Here is a 15,756-nt window from a genome sequence, read left to right as displayed (position 1 = left end):
GTGCAATGGATGGTGGGCATTTTGCAGGGCCAGGGTCTACATGGGGAGGCCTCAGTTGGACATTATGGAGCACCAGAAGTCTAGCCTCCTCCCTCCCTCCAGCAAACTCCATGACCTTTCTCAGAGTTCTTCATCCTGCCAAGACTCTCACGCTCACTAGTGTGTCTGGAAATGCATCCCAGCTCCGTGTGTGTGTGTGTGTGTGTGTGTGTGTGTGTGTGTGTGTGTGTGTATGTGTGTGTATGCGTGTGTGTGTGCATGTGTGCGCACGCGCATGCTTCAGCAATTCCTTCAAAATCCCCCTTTTGTCACCTGGGCAGACTGGGCACCTGCCGTCACCGTGCTCCCCTGGAGCTCCCAGCAGACCGTGTCTCCATGCTTAGCCTCCTTTCCCTTCCTTTTCTCTTCTTTGCCCAGCCAGGCTGTCTCAGTTTGGGATTTATTGCTATGAAGAGACACCATGACCACAGGAACTCTTATGAAGGAAAACATTTCATTGGGGATGGCTTACAGTTCAGTGGTTTAATCCATTATCATCATGGCATGGCAGCACGCAGGCAGACAAGGTGCAGGAGAGGAGCTGAGAGTTCTACATCTGGATCCAGAGGCAGCAGGAGTTAAACAGGCTTGAGCTTCTGAGACCTAGAAGCCCACCTTCCCTGTGACACACTTCCTCCAGCAAAGCCACACCGACTCCAACAAGGCCACACACCCCCATGGGCCAAGCATTCAAACATGCGAGTCTATGGGGGCCATTCCTATTCCAACTGTAGGTGCTGAGAGCAGGAACTGACTTCCAGTTATTGTCCATATCTAGGCAGCAGGACGGTAGAGAGCGGCCCCTAGAATGGGCACCTCCAACAAAGCACCAGTTAATGCTAATGACTGGGAATGCTTTGAGAGCCACTGGGACAGAAAGCATACAGATTCTTGACTCAACCACACTGGGTTCCAACAGAAATTCTGTCTCTTACTGGGCTGTGGGAGCTATGCCAGTCACTTAGCCTCTCTAGGCCTGATTTTCAAGGACACAGTACCACTCACTTTGCAGGTCACAGAGGAAGCCAGTCTGTACACAGCAACCATGACGGAATGAACACCCATTGCTGCCTTCCCCTTTACAGTTCATACACCCACTGGCTGAACCAGGCTACTCTTCCCGTTATGTGAGCAGGCAGTGTCTCCATCTACCCTGCCCTCCCCAGCACCCTAATCCCCATCCCTCCAGAAGCTGGTCTCTGCAACAAGAGACAATTTTGGTGTGGTTTTTCAAGCTCCCAAGGAAAGGGCAACATTTCTTTCGAAACCACTGGGGTCGCTCTTTACCTTAATGTTAAATATATTCACCCATTTAAATTTTTAATGTACACATTACAGCTAAAAATAGATTTGGCTATAGGTCATAAGGGAGCATTTCAGCAATACGGTTATAGAGCAGATATATGTTAGCTCATGGCTGTGAGTCTGCCTCAAGGTGTACGTCCACTTGAGTGGAGGAGTCTTTGGTGAAGGGGCTTCCTCCAACACAGCATCTCAGTCATGGGGCTGCCCAGCCTCAATACTGCCATACCCACACTGTTATCAGGGCACAAGCATCTGAGTCCATTCTTGCCCCTAGGACAGAGGTACCATGAAGTGGCCCGGAATAACAGACTTAATTCTTGTTGTTCTGGTGACTACAAAGTCCAAGGCTAGTGTGATGGTTTGTATATGCTCAGCCCAGGTTGTGGCACTGTTGGGAGGTGTGGTCTTGTGAGTGTGGGCTTTAAAACCCTTGTGCTAGCCACCTGGGAGCCAGTATTCTGCTAGCGGCCTTCAGATGAAGCTGTAGAACTCTCAGCTCCCCTGCACCATGCCTGCCTGTGTGCTGCCATGCTCCTGCCTTGATGATAATGGACTGAACCTCTGAACCCATAAGCCAGCCCCAATTAAATGTTGTCCTTATAAGAGTTGCCTTGGTTGTGGTGTCTGTTCACATCAGTAAAACCCTAACTAAGACAGCCAGGAAGAGATTCTATGCCTATTTTAAATCCGCTTCCTCAGACAGCTGCCTTCCTCTGTAACCCACATCGGGAGAAAGTCAATGAACGTTCTGGAACCTTGAGAGTTCAAGCATGAGGTGCCTGCCCCGCTGCTGTCATGGCTTCTGATTTATGAGCCATATGAGAGAGATGATTCCTCCTGTTTATAGCTGAAGCTTGAAGAGGTTGATGTGCCCATGATCCCATAGCTGGCCAGATACCCTGCTTCCATAGTACAGACTTCCATAGTATTGGAGCCCAGGAAGGCCCAGGAAACCAGAGCTAAGGTAACCTCTGGCAGAGATGTCCTATCTTGGGACAGTGAAATATGAATTGTCACCTATAGATGTGTTGGGCTTCATTCATGGCCATCTTGGCTTTCACATGGCCACCAAGCCACAGGTCAGGCACACTTGCTAGGAAGAAGGAAAGAGATGGAAGAAGGCAGGTCACTGGTCTCAGCCCATCTCTGGACCAGTCCTCCAGGCTGACAGCTGAGTCTGTGGTAGGGCTCAGAGGGGGACGTCCTCTTCAGCTTCACCAGTCGGCACCTTCTGGGATCTCATATCACTGAACTAGCCTGGGAATTAGATTCTAGAAGAAACAAGAATCTGAACCTTAAGCATCCTCAAGCTGGTAGGGAACCAGGATGAAGGGTTATTTGGGCCCATGGTTTAAGGAGCTACAGTGTTTCATAGCAAGGGCCTTGGAGGTAAGGACATGAGGTGGCTGGTCATGTTGTATCTGCAGTGTGGAAATAGAAGGACAGGAAGTAAGGCTAAGTCTCTGCTCTCCAGCAACTCTTCAGCAACCCACTTCCTCCAGCTAGGTGCCACTTCCCCAAAGTTCTATAACTTCCCAAAATACAGGGAACCAATGGTTAAACCATGTGAGCCTGTGGGGGCATTTTCCATTCAAAGCACACCACAGAGTGTGCACAGGAATTGCCCTTCTTGGTTGGGTGACTGTAGAGAGATTGCCTCTTCAATGGAAACACAGTGATACTGGGTGTGGTGACATTTGCCTGTAATCCTAGCTCCAGGCACACAAAGGTAGGAAGATTAGGAGTTCAAGGCCAGCCTTCGTCAAGTGTGGTGGTTTGAATGAGACTGGCCCAAATAGGCTCATAGTCTTGAATGACTGGACACAAGGGAGTAGAGCTATTGGAAAGGATTAGGGGGTGTGGCCTTGTTAGAGGAAGTGTGTGGACTTTGAGGTTTCGAAAGACCTATTCCAAGCCCAGAGTCTCTCTCTTCTTGCTGCCTGCAGACTCAGATATAGAACTTTCAGCTACTTCTTCAGCCTGCATGTCACCATACTTCCTGCCTTGATGATAATAGACTGAACCTCTGAACTGTTAAGCCAGCCCCAATTAAATGTTTTTCTTTATAAGAGTTGCCAAGGTCATGGTGTCTCTTCACAGCAATAAACCACTGACTAAGACAGCAAGTTTGAGGCTATCCTGGACTACACAAGACCCTGTCTCAAACAAGCAACCAAACACCCTTAACTGGCAAGAGCAATATTTAATTTGTATATATAAGAAGCTCTTATCGAAAAAAGCCAACAGAAAAAAATGTTAGCCTTGGTTGTTGTCAGGAGTTCCCTCCCCACTTCTCCCATTACATGGTGTCAAGACACTAAGGCAGGCTGACTCACCAACCGTCCATTCATGTACAATTGAGGATCTCGTGCGTCCATCAGTCTGTGGCTCTTCCCTGAGGTGAAGGAATCTGGCATGATCTATATGGGTTATCTAGTATAATCTACCTACACCATCATTGGCAGCTAGGTCCCCAGCCACTTCTCCATTAAGCAGATAGCTAGGCATCAACTGTAGAACTTTCTCTTCTCTCCTGACATAGGGAGAGTGGGGCTGAGAGGGGAGATGCTGTTGCTCCCAGAGTCGCAGACAGAATGTCTCTACCCAGTCCTCTCATCTATTCCCAGTTCCCCTGAGGAACCACAGAAGCACTGTCTGTCTGTCTGCTTCCCACCTAGACCCAGCTTCACAGTCATGGGGGTAAAAGGAGCAGGAGGAAACGTCTTTCTCCACTGGTACCGATAGCCCCACGTTGTTCTCCATCCTTCTGCCGCGATGTTCTACAGCATAAGAGTGACCATTCAACACCATCTGCTTGCCAGGATTTAGAATCCCCTGGGCACACTTATGAAGGAGGTTTGAGAATCGGCTGACATGAAATGTGAAGACGCCTCTTGAGCGTGGGTGGCACCATCTCATGGGCTAGGAGTCTGGACCAAATGAGTGATAAAGAGAACGATGAGCACCAGCATCCTTCTCCCTCTGCTTCCTGACTGCAGAAGCAACTGGACAGCCACCTTGTGTTCCTACTGCCACACTCCCCTGCCATGAGCCACCGTGCCCTCAAGCCACAAGTAACTGTAACACGATGGCTACACACTGAATTTTGCTTTTGATTTCAACCAGCTCATTGGTTGGGATTGTTGGAAAGGTTCAATTCCTGAATTGCCACCTATTCCCTTGCTGGCATTACACAAGTTACCCAGTTAGCCACACAAAGGCCTGAGCAACATCGACCCCAGGAGAGCCACTCCCACCGTGCCTGCCAGCGAGTGAGAATCCAGACTCTTAAATCCAGGTCTGTTCTTGTTCTGCCACTAGATGGTTGAGAATTCTTCAAGTGGGGTACCTTTGCTTAAAGCACTCTCCCAGTGCTTACAGACGTGGCAGGGTCTCCGGGGCTAGCAAACCCAGAGGCCCGCCCCTCACTGTATGGAGACACACGCAAGTCCATTTCATCCATAAAGGATGCCATGAAGCATGCGCTCCTCCAGGCCTGTGTCCGTGTTCTCTGCACCCACCCCACTGAAGCCCAGGAAGGACTACACCATGCAGGTTGCTTGTTTTCAGTGACCCTGCACTGATGGGCATTTGAGGTGCTTCTAGGGCCCAGCTACAAAGCAGTTCTATCACACATCCTTGGCAGCTACAGAGAGCCTTCTTGGGCAGCTGGCACCATGCGTTCCAAGAGAACTCTCAAATCCTTGTGTCAGGCAGTGGGCTGTGTGGTCTGTGTAGACTGCTGGCAGCCACAGTGTCCCTGAGGTAAACGGGTCCTCAAGACTGCAGGCTAAACATGCTCCCGCCACTTGCAGCTCTCCTCACTAGAATGTTACAATGGACCACACCTTTTGTTTGCTGTAAGGACCCAGGAGAGGCAAGTGTAGGGTAGTTGTAGACACTGAATGGGCATAGAGAACCTGCCTCACCTGCACGCTAAGCCCCTTTGATCCTGTGATCTCATCCCAGCTCATATGACTTCCTCTCCCCACCCATTTAGAAATGAGAAAAATGAAGCTCAGAAAGGTGACTGGCCACATAAGAAGTTATGTAGGAATCTGGCCATATGCTATCTCACGATGGGGATGTGCTCTGAGAACTATCACTAGGTGGCACCACTGAGCACACAGCAGCAGAGCCTCTGGTCACTGTACTGAGATACCTATGACAGCAGAAGGCAGTCTAGTCTAGTATGTCCCCTCCCCACAAAGCCCTCGGTATGAATGCAGTCCTCAGTTGCCTGAAAGGTTGTGCATCCATGACAACGTGGCTGAGCATGTAACTGCACAAAGAATAATGCAGAAATGTAGAGAAAAACCTAAAATAAAAGAAAACTCCAGCCTAGGGCAGGAAGGTTGAATTTGAGGCTAATGTGGGCCACACAGTGAATTCAGGGCTACATAGCAAGATTCCATCAATGAGGAGCAGGAGAAAAAGGAGGGAGAGGAGGAGGAGGAGGAGGAGGAGGAGGAGGAGGAGGAGGAGGAAGATGATAATTATGATGATATAAGAAAAAAGGAATGCTAGAGTCCACAGCAGTGGGAGTGGATACATGCATGTGCTTATAGTATCACATCCACAGGCAAAACCAGAAAGGATAAGCTTGGTCTCTGATCCTCCCTTGCTTGCTCTCTGGTCCTCCCTTGCTTGCTCTCTGGTCCTCCCTTGCTTGCTCTCTGACCCTCCCTTGCTTGCTCTCTGATCCTCCCTTGCTTGCTCTCTGATCCTCCCTTGCTTGCTCTCTGATCCTCCCTTGCTTGCTCTCTGGTCCTCCCTTGCTTGCTCTCTGGTCCTCCCTTGCTTGCTCTGTAGTCCTCCCTTGCTTGCTCCCTGGTCCTCCCTTGCTTGCTTCCTGGTCCTCCCTTGCTTGCTCCCTGGTCCTCCCTTGCTTGCTCTCTGGTTCTCCCTTACTTGCTCTCTGGTCCTTGCTTGCTCTCCTACTGCTCACCTAGCTCTCTCCACTCTTACACAGTCCAGGGCCCTGTTCATGAAATAGTGTTGCCCACAGTGGGCTGGGTCCTCCCACAGTAATTAATAATCAAGACAGTTAGCCACAGACATACCCACGGGCCAGCCTGATTTAGGCAATTCCTCAACTGAGGCTCTTAATTGATTCTAGGTTGTGGCAAGTGGACAATTAAAAACTATCAGGCACTGGGGAGAAGTCCCCGTGGTTAAGAGTATTCCCATGGGCTCTCTTGAGGAGACCAAGTTCTGTTCCCAGTAACGCCCATGCCAGGCAGCTCTCAACCAATAATTCCAGCTCCAGGGGATCCAAGTTCCTCTTCTGGCCTCTATTGGTACCTACACACACACACACACACACACACACACACACACAGAGAGAGAGAGAGAGAGAGAGAGAGAGAGAGAGAGAGAGAGAGAGAAAACCAATCTTTAAACAAACAAACAAAAACAAAACAAAAACCCTAATCACCACAAGGGAAGAGAGCTAGATTCAGGCCAGGTTCCCACTGGCTAGCAAGGACACCTTGAATCTTTTAGGGGAAAGATCGGGACAGGCTGTGAGGTCACTCTGCGACCCCGCGCCAGAGACACTTGAAAATTCCCACGCACCCTCCTAAGTTCAAGTTCTTTAGTTTCTTTGGACCGAATCGGGTACGGGCTTGTGCCACTCTGTTCCTATGGGGACCCCTCTGATCTACATCCAGCTGAGCCTAGTTCCAGAGAATCAACATTCGGGAATCCCAAATCCACGCACTCCGGGCTCACCCGGATCATCTTGGTTACTACTCCCACTCAGACACCGCCTCGCCTGCGCACCCAGCGCACGTGCGCATTGGGTGAGACCCCACCCTCGCCCCACAAGAGCAGCTGGAAGGGCGGGGCCCAGCGGCAGGTGGGGGCGGGGCGGGCCGGGGCGGGGCGGGGCGGGCCGTGCGGGAGCCCAGGGTGCTGCGAGGAACAGAGGCGCGGGAGGCGCGCGGAGCCAGAGCAGAGCCCGTGCGCGCGCCACCATGCCCTTGGCCTTCTGCGGCACCGAGAACCACTCGGCCGCCTACCGGGTGGACCAAGGTGTCCTCAACAACGGCTGCTTCGTGGACGCGCTCAACGTAGTGCCACATGTCTTCCTGCTCTTCATCACATTCCCCATCCTCTTCATCGGTGAGCGCGCGCCCAGCGACGGAGGGCGGGAGGACGGGTGGGGGAAGGACGAGTGGCCGGGGTGGGGGTGGCGCGCGGCCCCGGCAGTCCCGCACCACCGGCTTGCTGGTCTTCCTGGGTCCCCTGCTGTGCGTCTCTTTTTTTTTCCCCTCGCACCCTCCCCTATCCTTGAACTCGCGCCAGACACGATGGGCGCTAGCGACCTTAGGGATCCCCAAGTTTTGCTACCGCAGAGCCTGACTCGGGATGGGGCTCTGCACGCGAGGGAATCGGCCTCACCCTGAGTGACGCTGCGGCGGGAGCCAGGCCATCCTTTCCCCCCGGCCGTGCTGTCACAGACTCGGGAGGGAGCTCAGACTCCAGCCAGGGAGGTTGGTGGTGGAGGTCAGCGAGCTGTTCCGGTGGCCCAACTTCCCGACTTTGGGCAGAGCATTTCCCAGGCCCGGGGTCCGTTCCACGTTGCAAAGAGATAGAGTTTGGGTGCCGGTATCCCGCCACCCCCAAAGGCAGTTCTTCTCTTGTAACTTCTTCAGGACAGTGTGAGTCAACTCAGATCAGATTTAGGAACCCCCTTCGACTCCCAGCGCGCTTGCCTGAAAGTGGTCTACAAAGTTGGGCGCCCAGTCTGGTCCCTTCCTCTCCACATCCTTGAATCTCTCAGGCCAATCAGCTCTGTTCAAAGAGTGTTGACTGTTCATTTACATTAATTAAGAGAAATAGCAAATCTTTAAAACTCTTTAGGGTAGAAGGCCGAGGTGGCCATTGAACTAAATTAGTAAAAAGTTGCTGAGCCGGGCTATCCTGGAAATCTCGGTTCTTGGGAGGTGGGGGCAGGAGGATCAGGGAGTTTAAGGTCATCTTCAGTTACATAGGAAGTTCAAGGCTCGTGTGGGCAACATAAGACCCCGTCTCAAAAATAAATAAATAAATAAATAAATAAATAAATAAAGAGCTGCTGCAGAAGGAAGCTGCTAGTTACTGACAGAGGTAAATGATGTGCATGCCCATATGTCTAGCAGAAACGAAACAGAATGGGTAGACAGTCACACAAGAGGTCAGTGTGGTGGTCCCTGCTTAGGACCGGCCTGCAGGCTCAGGCTTTGTGCCTGGATATCCAGTTCATATGCTCATCCCTGGGGAAGGAGGATTTGCATGGTCTCCTTATCACCATGCTGGGCCTCCAGGTGGGCGTCCTGCCTTCTGCGTCTCTCCCCACAGGATGGGGCAGCCAGAGCTCCAAGGTACACATTCACCATAGCACCTGGCTCCATTTCCCTGGCCACAACCTGCGCTGGATCCTTACCTTCATGCTGCTCTTTGTCCTGGTGTGTGAGATCGCTGAGGGTATCCTGTCTGATGGGTAAGTGAGCTCCAGGGGAGTGGGGAAGCTGCAGGAGACCCTCCCTGTGCCTGCTCATCGGCCTTCTGTAAACCAGTACCTGGTGTGAACTGCGCCAGGCCTTAGGCACATATGAGACGCAGGGCCTACCATCAGTCTGGAGGATAAAGGGGTGCAGATTTCTGTACCAGTTCCCAGTGAGACCATTGGAGAGCCTTGTCAGAGTGTCCCAGCTGCTGTGGGCAATACCCGGTCTCTCTGAAAGTGACTGAAGTGCGTGAGGGGACAGTAAATCCTGTCACTTGTTCTTACTGAAGGCCTCTCCTTGGTTCCCATTCATTTACAAGATTCAAGGATCTCTGGGCCCTCATCTTTGTCCCGATACAGCCCCACCTGCCTCTAGCCCCACTCTTGCCCCCACATTCACCCCTTCCCTCACCTCTCCTACAGACCGGAAAGTGTGTCCAAGTTTCCATTCGCAAAGCTGTCAGAATGTGAGGTCTGGGATGCCTGTCCTCTTTGTATTCACAGTGCACAGCCCACAAAAGCTCTGCAAACGTTGACTCCTAGGACGATAAATCAAATCCTACCACACAGACATGATCTGGGAGGAGCAGATCAGAAAGCAGTGTCAGATAGGTTCCATGGTGGAGGGGGCTTTGGAGCTGAGCCTGGATGGGTGACAAGTGTTCTGCTGTGGGGTGGGGCAGGGGGAGAGACTACGGCACTGGACGGAGAAGGATGAGGAACAGTGCCTGGGCTGCGGCAGAGGTGACAAGCATGATTTAGGCTATCATGATTTGAGGCCTAGGGGAAAGCTAGGTCTGCAGAGATGATCCTGGGAATGAGGCTAGACCATGGGGGACAGAGGAACGGAGAAGGCGGAAGCAGTAGACACATGGAAGGAAGCCATGACTCTGTGGCTGAGCATCAGATCTGGAGCTAAGAAGGGGACTTCAGCCTGCCTGAGTGGAATTTAACTTGCAGCTTTGAGACCAAGAGAGATAGATGCCTTCGTCACAGCACTCCTTGACAGAAGGCTAAGTGTGTGCTGGACAGGCCAGAGGGTGGCAGGCAGAGTCAGGGGGTGGATGGGGGATGACTATGGTGGGAGTGAAGTGTGTCCTCAGAGACAGACAGAAGAGGATATGGAACGGAATGGAGGAGTCAGTGAGCCTCAGGGACTGTGTCAGTTGATGTCACAGTTGTCGGCGGACATTGACTGGAGCATCTGAGGTCAGCTTCTCTGAGCTTCTATTAGACTGTGCTCAACCCTGCCACGGCCCCAGTATCCAGGCGTCAGTACTAATTGCATGTCTCTCCTGGACAAGGCACCAGGCCCTATAGCTGATCAAAGCCTTCCAGACCAACAAGAATACCAGAAGGGATACTGATACTTAAGTAGCCAGTGACTAATCTGTACTCCCCCACTCCCACCCAGGACCCTGCCAAAGTGGCACTATGTACTGAGGAAAGGGGCTTGTGAGCCCCGGGCTTTCTGCTGATCCTACTGCTCAGCGCCAGCTGTGGGGCCTGTATGTTACTCAGCCTTTCTGTGCTGTGTCTTTTCTACCTTTTTAAGGAAGGCAAAATAAGAAAACACACAAGGTCCGGAGCCTGGGGCAGAGGATCTATGTACACGACATGGGGACTGGCAGGAAACAGCCCAGACAGCCACTTTTGCTACTATCCCCACCCCCGACATTGTGTGGCTGTGCCTGCACCCCAGGCCTGCTCAGTGTGTCTCCTCCAAGGCAGGATGCTCGTCTGCAGCTGGATGCTGGGCTCCTGGTCTTCAGACCAACACCCCTGAGTCAACAGGTGTGAGGAAGGGACATGAAAGGGGGGCGATCGGTGACGTCATAGACCTGACCTGTGGCTCCTCATTTTCACACTGGCCTATGGCATGGTGCGCTTCTCCATGTAGCATGACAACTCTGCTAAACAAATACTTATTCTTCAAAGCCCAGCCTGGTTCCACCTCTTCCCTGGTTTGCTACCCCACTCCTTTGTTTTCTCTCAGCCTTTAGTCCATCTGGAGTAGCCCTGCCGTGGGCTCTTGAGTCAGAGAGAAGCTCTGGTCTTTGCCTATGCTTAGCTTCTCCAGGGCAAGGGTTCTTGGCCTGATGGGTCCAGCAGTATAGTATACTATAGTATAGCATAGCAGTATAGCTTTATAATGTAGCAAGGACGTTACTGAGGCAGGAGGCTGAAACAGACCCTCTGAGGATGGAGAGGGTTTCCAACATTGCTGGTACAGAAAGAACAGGCTGGGTAGTGCTAGAGAGGTTGGTGGCTGTCCTGTTGCCTGGCCCTTTAGTGTTGGACTGGGCTGGTCTGTGTTTTGCTGTCTGTAGGATGGGTGTGATCAAGAAAGCTAAGGCAATCTCTTGCACTTCTTGGTGGACACTGAGGTCTAAGAGTAGAACTGGTCCCAAGTGTGGATTGTCTCTGTGCCCCATCCAGCTAGCACAGAGGTCTCTGTGAGTCAAAGCAGGGTTGGCACTATCTAGTAGTCTATGTCCCTCAGCCCTGAGAAGAACAAAGGCTGGTCTTGGACATGTTTCTTAGCCAATCTGTACCTTAATTGCCTTGATTATAGAATAGCATGACTGGGTGCTCACTTTATGGGGCTTAATTAAACAATTTGCCACTCACAAGATACCTAGAATCATGCTTGGCACATGGCTGATACTCAGCAAACCTGGACCGCTATCGGCATCATTAGTACAGTGCCCACAGACACTGCCCATGCTGACCTGTGCCGCTCCCATTAAATGGGGCTGGTACTAAGCAAATTGGGATGCACAGAATGTTTGAGATACAGGCTGGGAAGAATCACCAGCCTATGAAGGGATGCCATGGTTACCCAAGACACTACTGTGTGTTGGACAGTAAGCACAAGACCTGTGCTGCCCTACTATGTGCTGGCCACACCCACATCCCCTCTCTCATTTCCCCTCTTTCTTCTCCCACCACAGGGTGACAGAATCCCGCCACCTCCATTTGTACATGCCAGCTGGGATGGCTTTCATGGCTGCCATCACCTCTGTGGTCTACTATCACAACATTGAGACCTCTAACTTCCCCAAGCTGCTGATCGGTAAGGACGCGGGAAGCCTTCCCTTCTCCAGCCAACATTTACCGAGAACTTTCTCCAGGCAACCAATCCAGGCTAGGAACCAGGGATGAAGAGAAGGTCTCTGCCTCTGTGGAGCTTGTGGTCTGGAGGAGGAGACAGATGGGCAAAGATGAACCGAGGAGCAGGTGCTGAGAATGCTGGGGAGGAAAGCAAGCTGGGCTCAGGGAGGACGATGGTGGGTGTGGTTATCTGTGCAGAGCCAGCCTACGGAGGTCTTCTGACCGTGAGACCAACACAGCCAAGCCCAGTGAGCAGGGTCACCTGTGGAAATGTGGAGTCTGACTACTCAGTGAAAAGTGTCCCTGGTCACTAAGATGGCCTCAGGGTAGGAGTTAAGGACAAGATGTGGATCAGGGCTTCAGGCATATTTGATTTGAAACATCACCAAAATGGTCAACTCCAGAGTCAAGGAGACAGTAAGGTAAATGAATTGGGTGTTTGGGGGAAGGTGGGGCAGGAGATGCGTTCAGCTGATGTGGGTGGCGTCTGATGCCCAGATGAAGTCTCATGGGGGAGAAGAGAAAGGCCCAGGACCAAAACCTAAAGCTGGCCGACTTAGACACTCAGCTTGCAGCTTCTGATGTGAGTGGTTGGGGTGCCAGGCAGAAATAGCAGCCATGCCGCCTGCCCTTTATGGACTGTGTACCGTGGGCTGGGCTCTGTGCTCCGCACCCTCCCTGCATGGCTCCTTACACTAATACCCACAGTAACTCTGTTGGAGCCATGGCTCCCCTGTGTGGCATACAGATATGACATACAAAGGTTTAAAACAACACCAGCAAACACTCACTGAGCCTTTCCTACACACCAGGCTCATATTAACTCAATCCTTGCCACAGCCCTGTGAGGTGGGTCCCATTATTGTCCTTCTACGGAGCAGGAAGTCTGCCTTCTCGGTTGGGAGACTTGGTCTAGTCTATTCTTGTACCCCGATGCATCACCAAACTGAGGCATGTGAGCAGGCTTCTAGCTGCTTCTAGAGGTCCTCAAGCTGTGTTCCTGCCACCAAGCAGTAAGTCTGTAGATCTGCTGCTGCGTAGTCTACAGTAGTTTGCAGTTGCCTCTGATCCTGTGTCAGCAAGCCACTGGCATTCATGGGTCATAGCATGTAATAAAAGACACTAGAATCTGGAGCTCTCTGTGCTGAAGTGGCATGGCTGCCTTGGGGCACAGATGACATTTTCCTACTGTCTAGTCACAGGTCTACTTTCCTATGGTAGGTGCAATGTTCCACTGGGACTCTCCAGCCATGCCCCTGCCCCAGGGCCCCATGTGAATGAACAGGTATGTCTGGAGTAGCAGCCAGAAGAGCAGATGAAGCTCCAAGCTTCAGACAGCAGTCCCCAAGAGGACCCTCCCCCACCTGACCTAGCAGGGCCTGGCTAAGCTGAGTCTTACAAACACTGCCGGCACCCGAAATTTTCCAATATTCCCACAAGCACTCGGGATTCCATCTTCCAGGCACAAATCAGCACCATGGATGGTTCCGTGCCTTCCAAGAAATCAGTGATGTCTTCCCTTTCCTCAGCCCCCCTGGTTGGAGTTTTGACCCAGAAAAAGCTTCATAGGTCTAGAAATTCTTGATCAGGCAAAAGAGGGAGTGGAGAGGTGCTAAGCTACAGGGATAGAGGGCAGTCCGTGGAAAAGCCGCCCGATTTGGAGGCCCGCCTCTGGTCCCAGGCCTGGAGTCCCACAACTTAAACTAGCCCATGAAATGATATCCTGGGGCCCCAGAGGACCCTGAAGAAAGGTATGCGCTGAGAAGCAGTGGGAGAGAGAAAGGAGAGGCAGGTGGGCTTCAGGGAGAGCTGAGAGTGCTTGCAAAGGCCCCCTGAGGACCAAAGCGGAAAGAGAAAGAACAGCTGGAGGCAGGGCAGCAGGAAGGAGCTGGAATTGGCAGACAGAAGGCCACACAGCACAGGGTGCTGGTCCTCTACCAGCACAGCACAGCACAGGGTACCCCAGCAGCGATGGGCAGCTGATTGCCTTTTGTTTGTTGTTGTTGTTATTGTTGTTGTTATGGTTATCACTTGTTCATTTCTTCCTATTTTTGTAATAAGGCCTCCCAGTGTAGCCCTGGTTGGTCTCAAATTTGAGGTTCTCTTGCCTCTTTTGGGGTTTCATGTGTGTGTTCATATGTCTATAACATGGTATCGGCCGTGTCAGCCATCACGTGTGCGGTCCTGTGATATTGAGGACATTTACACGCTATGCAGACATCACCACTGTCTGTCCCCAGGATCTTCCGCCTTCCCAAACCAAGGCTCTAAACTCATTAAATAGACACTAATGCCTCCTTCTCCCTTCCCTAGCCCGCAGGCCTAGCATTCCACTCTCTGTCTTTATAGAACTTCATTAAGGACCTTTTAATCCTTTTGTAATTTATTTACTTTACTTAGAATAATTATTCTAAGTGGTCCATGTTGTAGCATGTATCAAAGTTTCCTTCCACTATCTGGCTAGGCCATATTTTGCTATCCATTCGTCTATTGGTGGACATTTGGATTTCTATCACTATTTATTATTATTATTATTATTATTATTATTATTATTATGGAGGTTTCTTTGCTTTGATTTCTTTGTTGCTATTGTTGATTGGTTTTTTTGTTTTGTTTTGTTTTGTTTTTTTGAGGCAGGATCTCATGTTGACCAGGTTAGCTTCAAACTCACTATGCAGCCAAGGACAGCTTTGAACTTCTGGTCCTCCTCTTTCCCACTGTCAAATGCTAGGATGACAGAGATGTGCCATAGGCCTGTGCTTGAGTACAGTGAACGACGGTTGTGACCTCGGGTGCAACTAGAGCTCTTGAACATGATGCTATGAAGGTCATATTGGAGTAGAGGAAGGGCAAAGTTCCTGAGGTAGTAAAGGGAGGGCTTGAGGGTGGCCTAGATGTGGTAGGCCATGGAAGGGGGTGGGATCCAGATGTGCAGGTGTAATGTATAGGACCTGGGAGTGGGAGACAAATGGAGAGAAGTGTCAAGAGGTCTAGAGCCTAGAACTCTGCATATCCCCACTCACACCTACTGCCTGGCTCCGGCTTCTCTCAGCCCAATGGGAGTTTCTGTACCAGAGACATGTTGGGGCCTTGCACTGTGGGAGGGGACCTTCTGGACCTCACCCTGGCTCCCCCACCAACTTCCTCTGTGCCCTTGTAGAAGACACTTGGGCTCTTTGAGCCTTAGTTTCCCATGTGGGTAGGAACACTAAGTTCTCCTTGCCTAAGCCACAGACTTGCTATAGAATCCAGACACAGAGACAAGACCAAGTCTCTGCCCCAGTAGGTGACCGTCTCTATCTGGGCAAAAGATACTCGTCCTGTGGATCCCTGTGGCTTGGAGACCAGCACAAGTGAGGGGCCATCACCGCAGTCCTGAGCGGGGGCCCTTGCCCTCTCTCCTCTTGCCCACCCTCAATCCTGGCCACGTGGTGAGGCCTGGTGTCTTGACCTGCTTCTCAGCCCACAGCCAGGCCAAACAGATCTCATCTTTTTCTCAAACGATGGCCTGATAACTCGGGTGGAGTTCAGAGCACAAATCTCATTTACTCCCTGTAGCCCGGCTTGGGGGTGTGTGGCTGAAGCTGGCCTCACTGAATGTGTGCAGGACTCCAGAGACAAGGGATGCTGGAGCTGGCCAGCATCAACACCCCTGCCAGGGCCACTCAGTTAGCTGTGTTGGGGTTTGCTCTCACAAGCTGATAGTGACAAGTTAGCAGTTGAGGGGGAGGGGTGAGAATTTAGGACAGAATCCACCCAGGACTTCTGAAGCCTAGTGCCCCAAATCTGAAATCCAGCCTTCATGA

At 51.5% G+C, this 15,756-nt stretch overlaps 1 protein-coding gene across 13 annotated transcripts in view; it reads left to right on the top strand.

Annotated features, from left to right (window-relative positions):
* Nucleotides 1-7,232: 7,232 nt before the first annotated feature.
* Abcc8 (ATP-binding cassette, sub-family C (CFTR/MRP), member 8) overlaps nt 7,233-15,756 on the top strand; it is a 75,517-nt gene continuing 66,993 nt past the window's right edge. For 11 of the 13 annotated variants that reach the window (XR_001785506.1, XR_001785505.1, XR_882027.1 and 8 more), the window contains exons 1-3: nt 7,233-7,470; nt 8,689-8,830; nt 11,791-11,912. Coding sequence is in view for 4 of the 13 variants with exons in the window: in XM_006540749.1 (XP_006540812.1) it covers nt 7,323-7,470; nt 8,689-8,830; nt 11,791-11,912 (412 nt within the window). In the remaining 9 variants the exon portion in view is untranslated. The remainder of the gene's footprint in view (nt 7,471-8,688; nt 8,831-11,790; nt 11,913-15,756) is intronic. The other 2 variants (NM_001357538.1, NM_011510.3) reach the window with 1 other exon arrangement.

Source organism: Mus musculus, chromosome 7 (genome assembly GCF_000001635.26).
Source record: "Mus musculus strain C57BL/6J chromosome 7, GRCm38.p6 C57BL/6J".
Lineage (NCBI taxonomy): Eukaryota > Metazoa > Chordata > Mammalia > Rodentia > Muridae > Mus > Mus musculus.
Note: the sequence above shows the minus strand (reverse complement) of the source record. Positions and strands in the feature narration are given on the sequence as shown.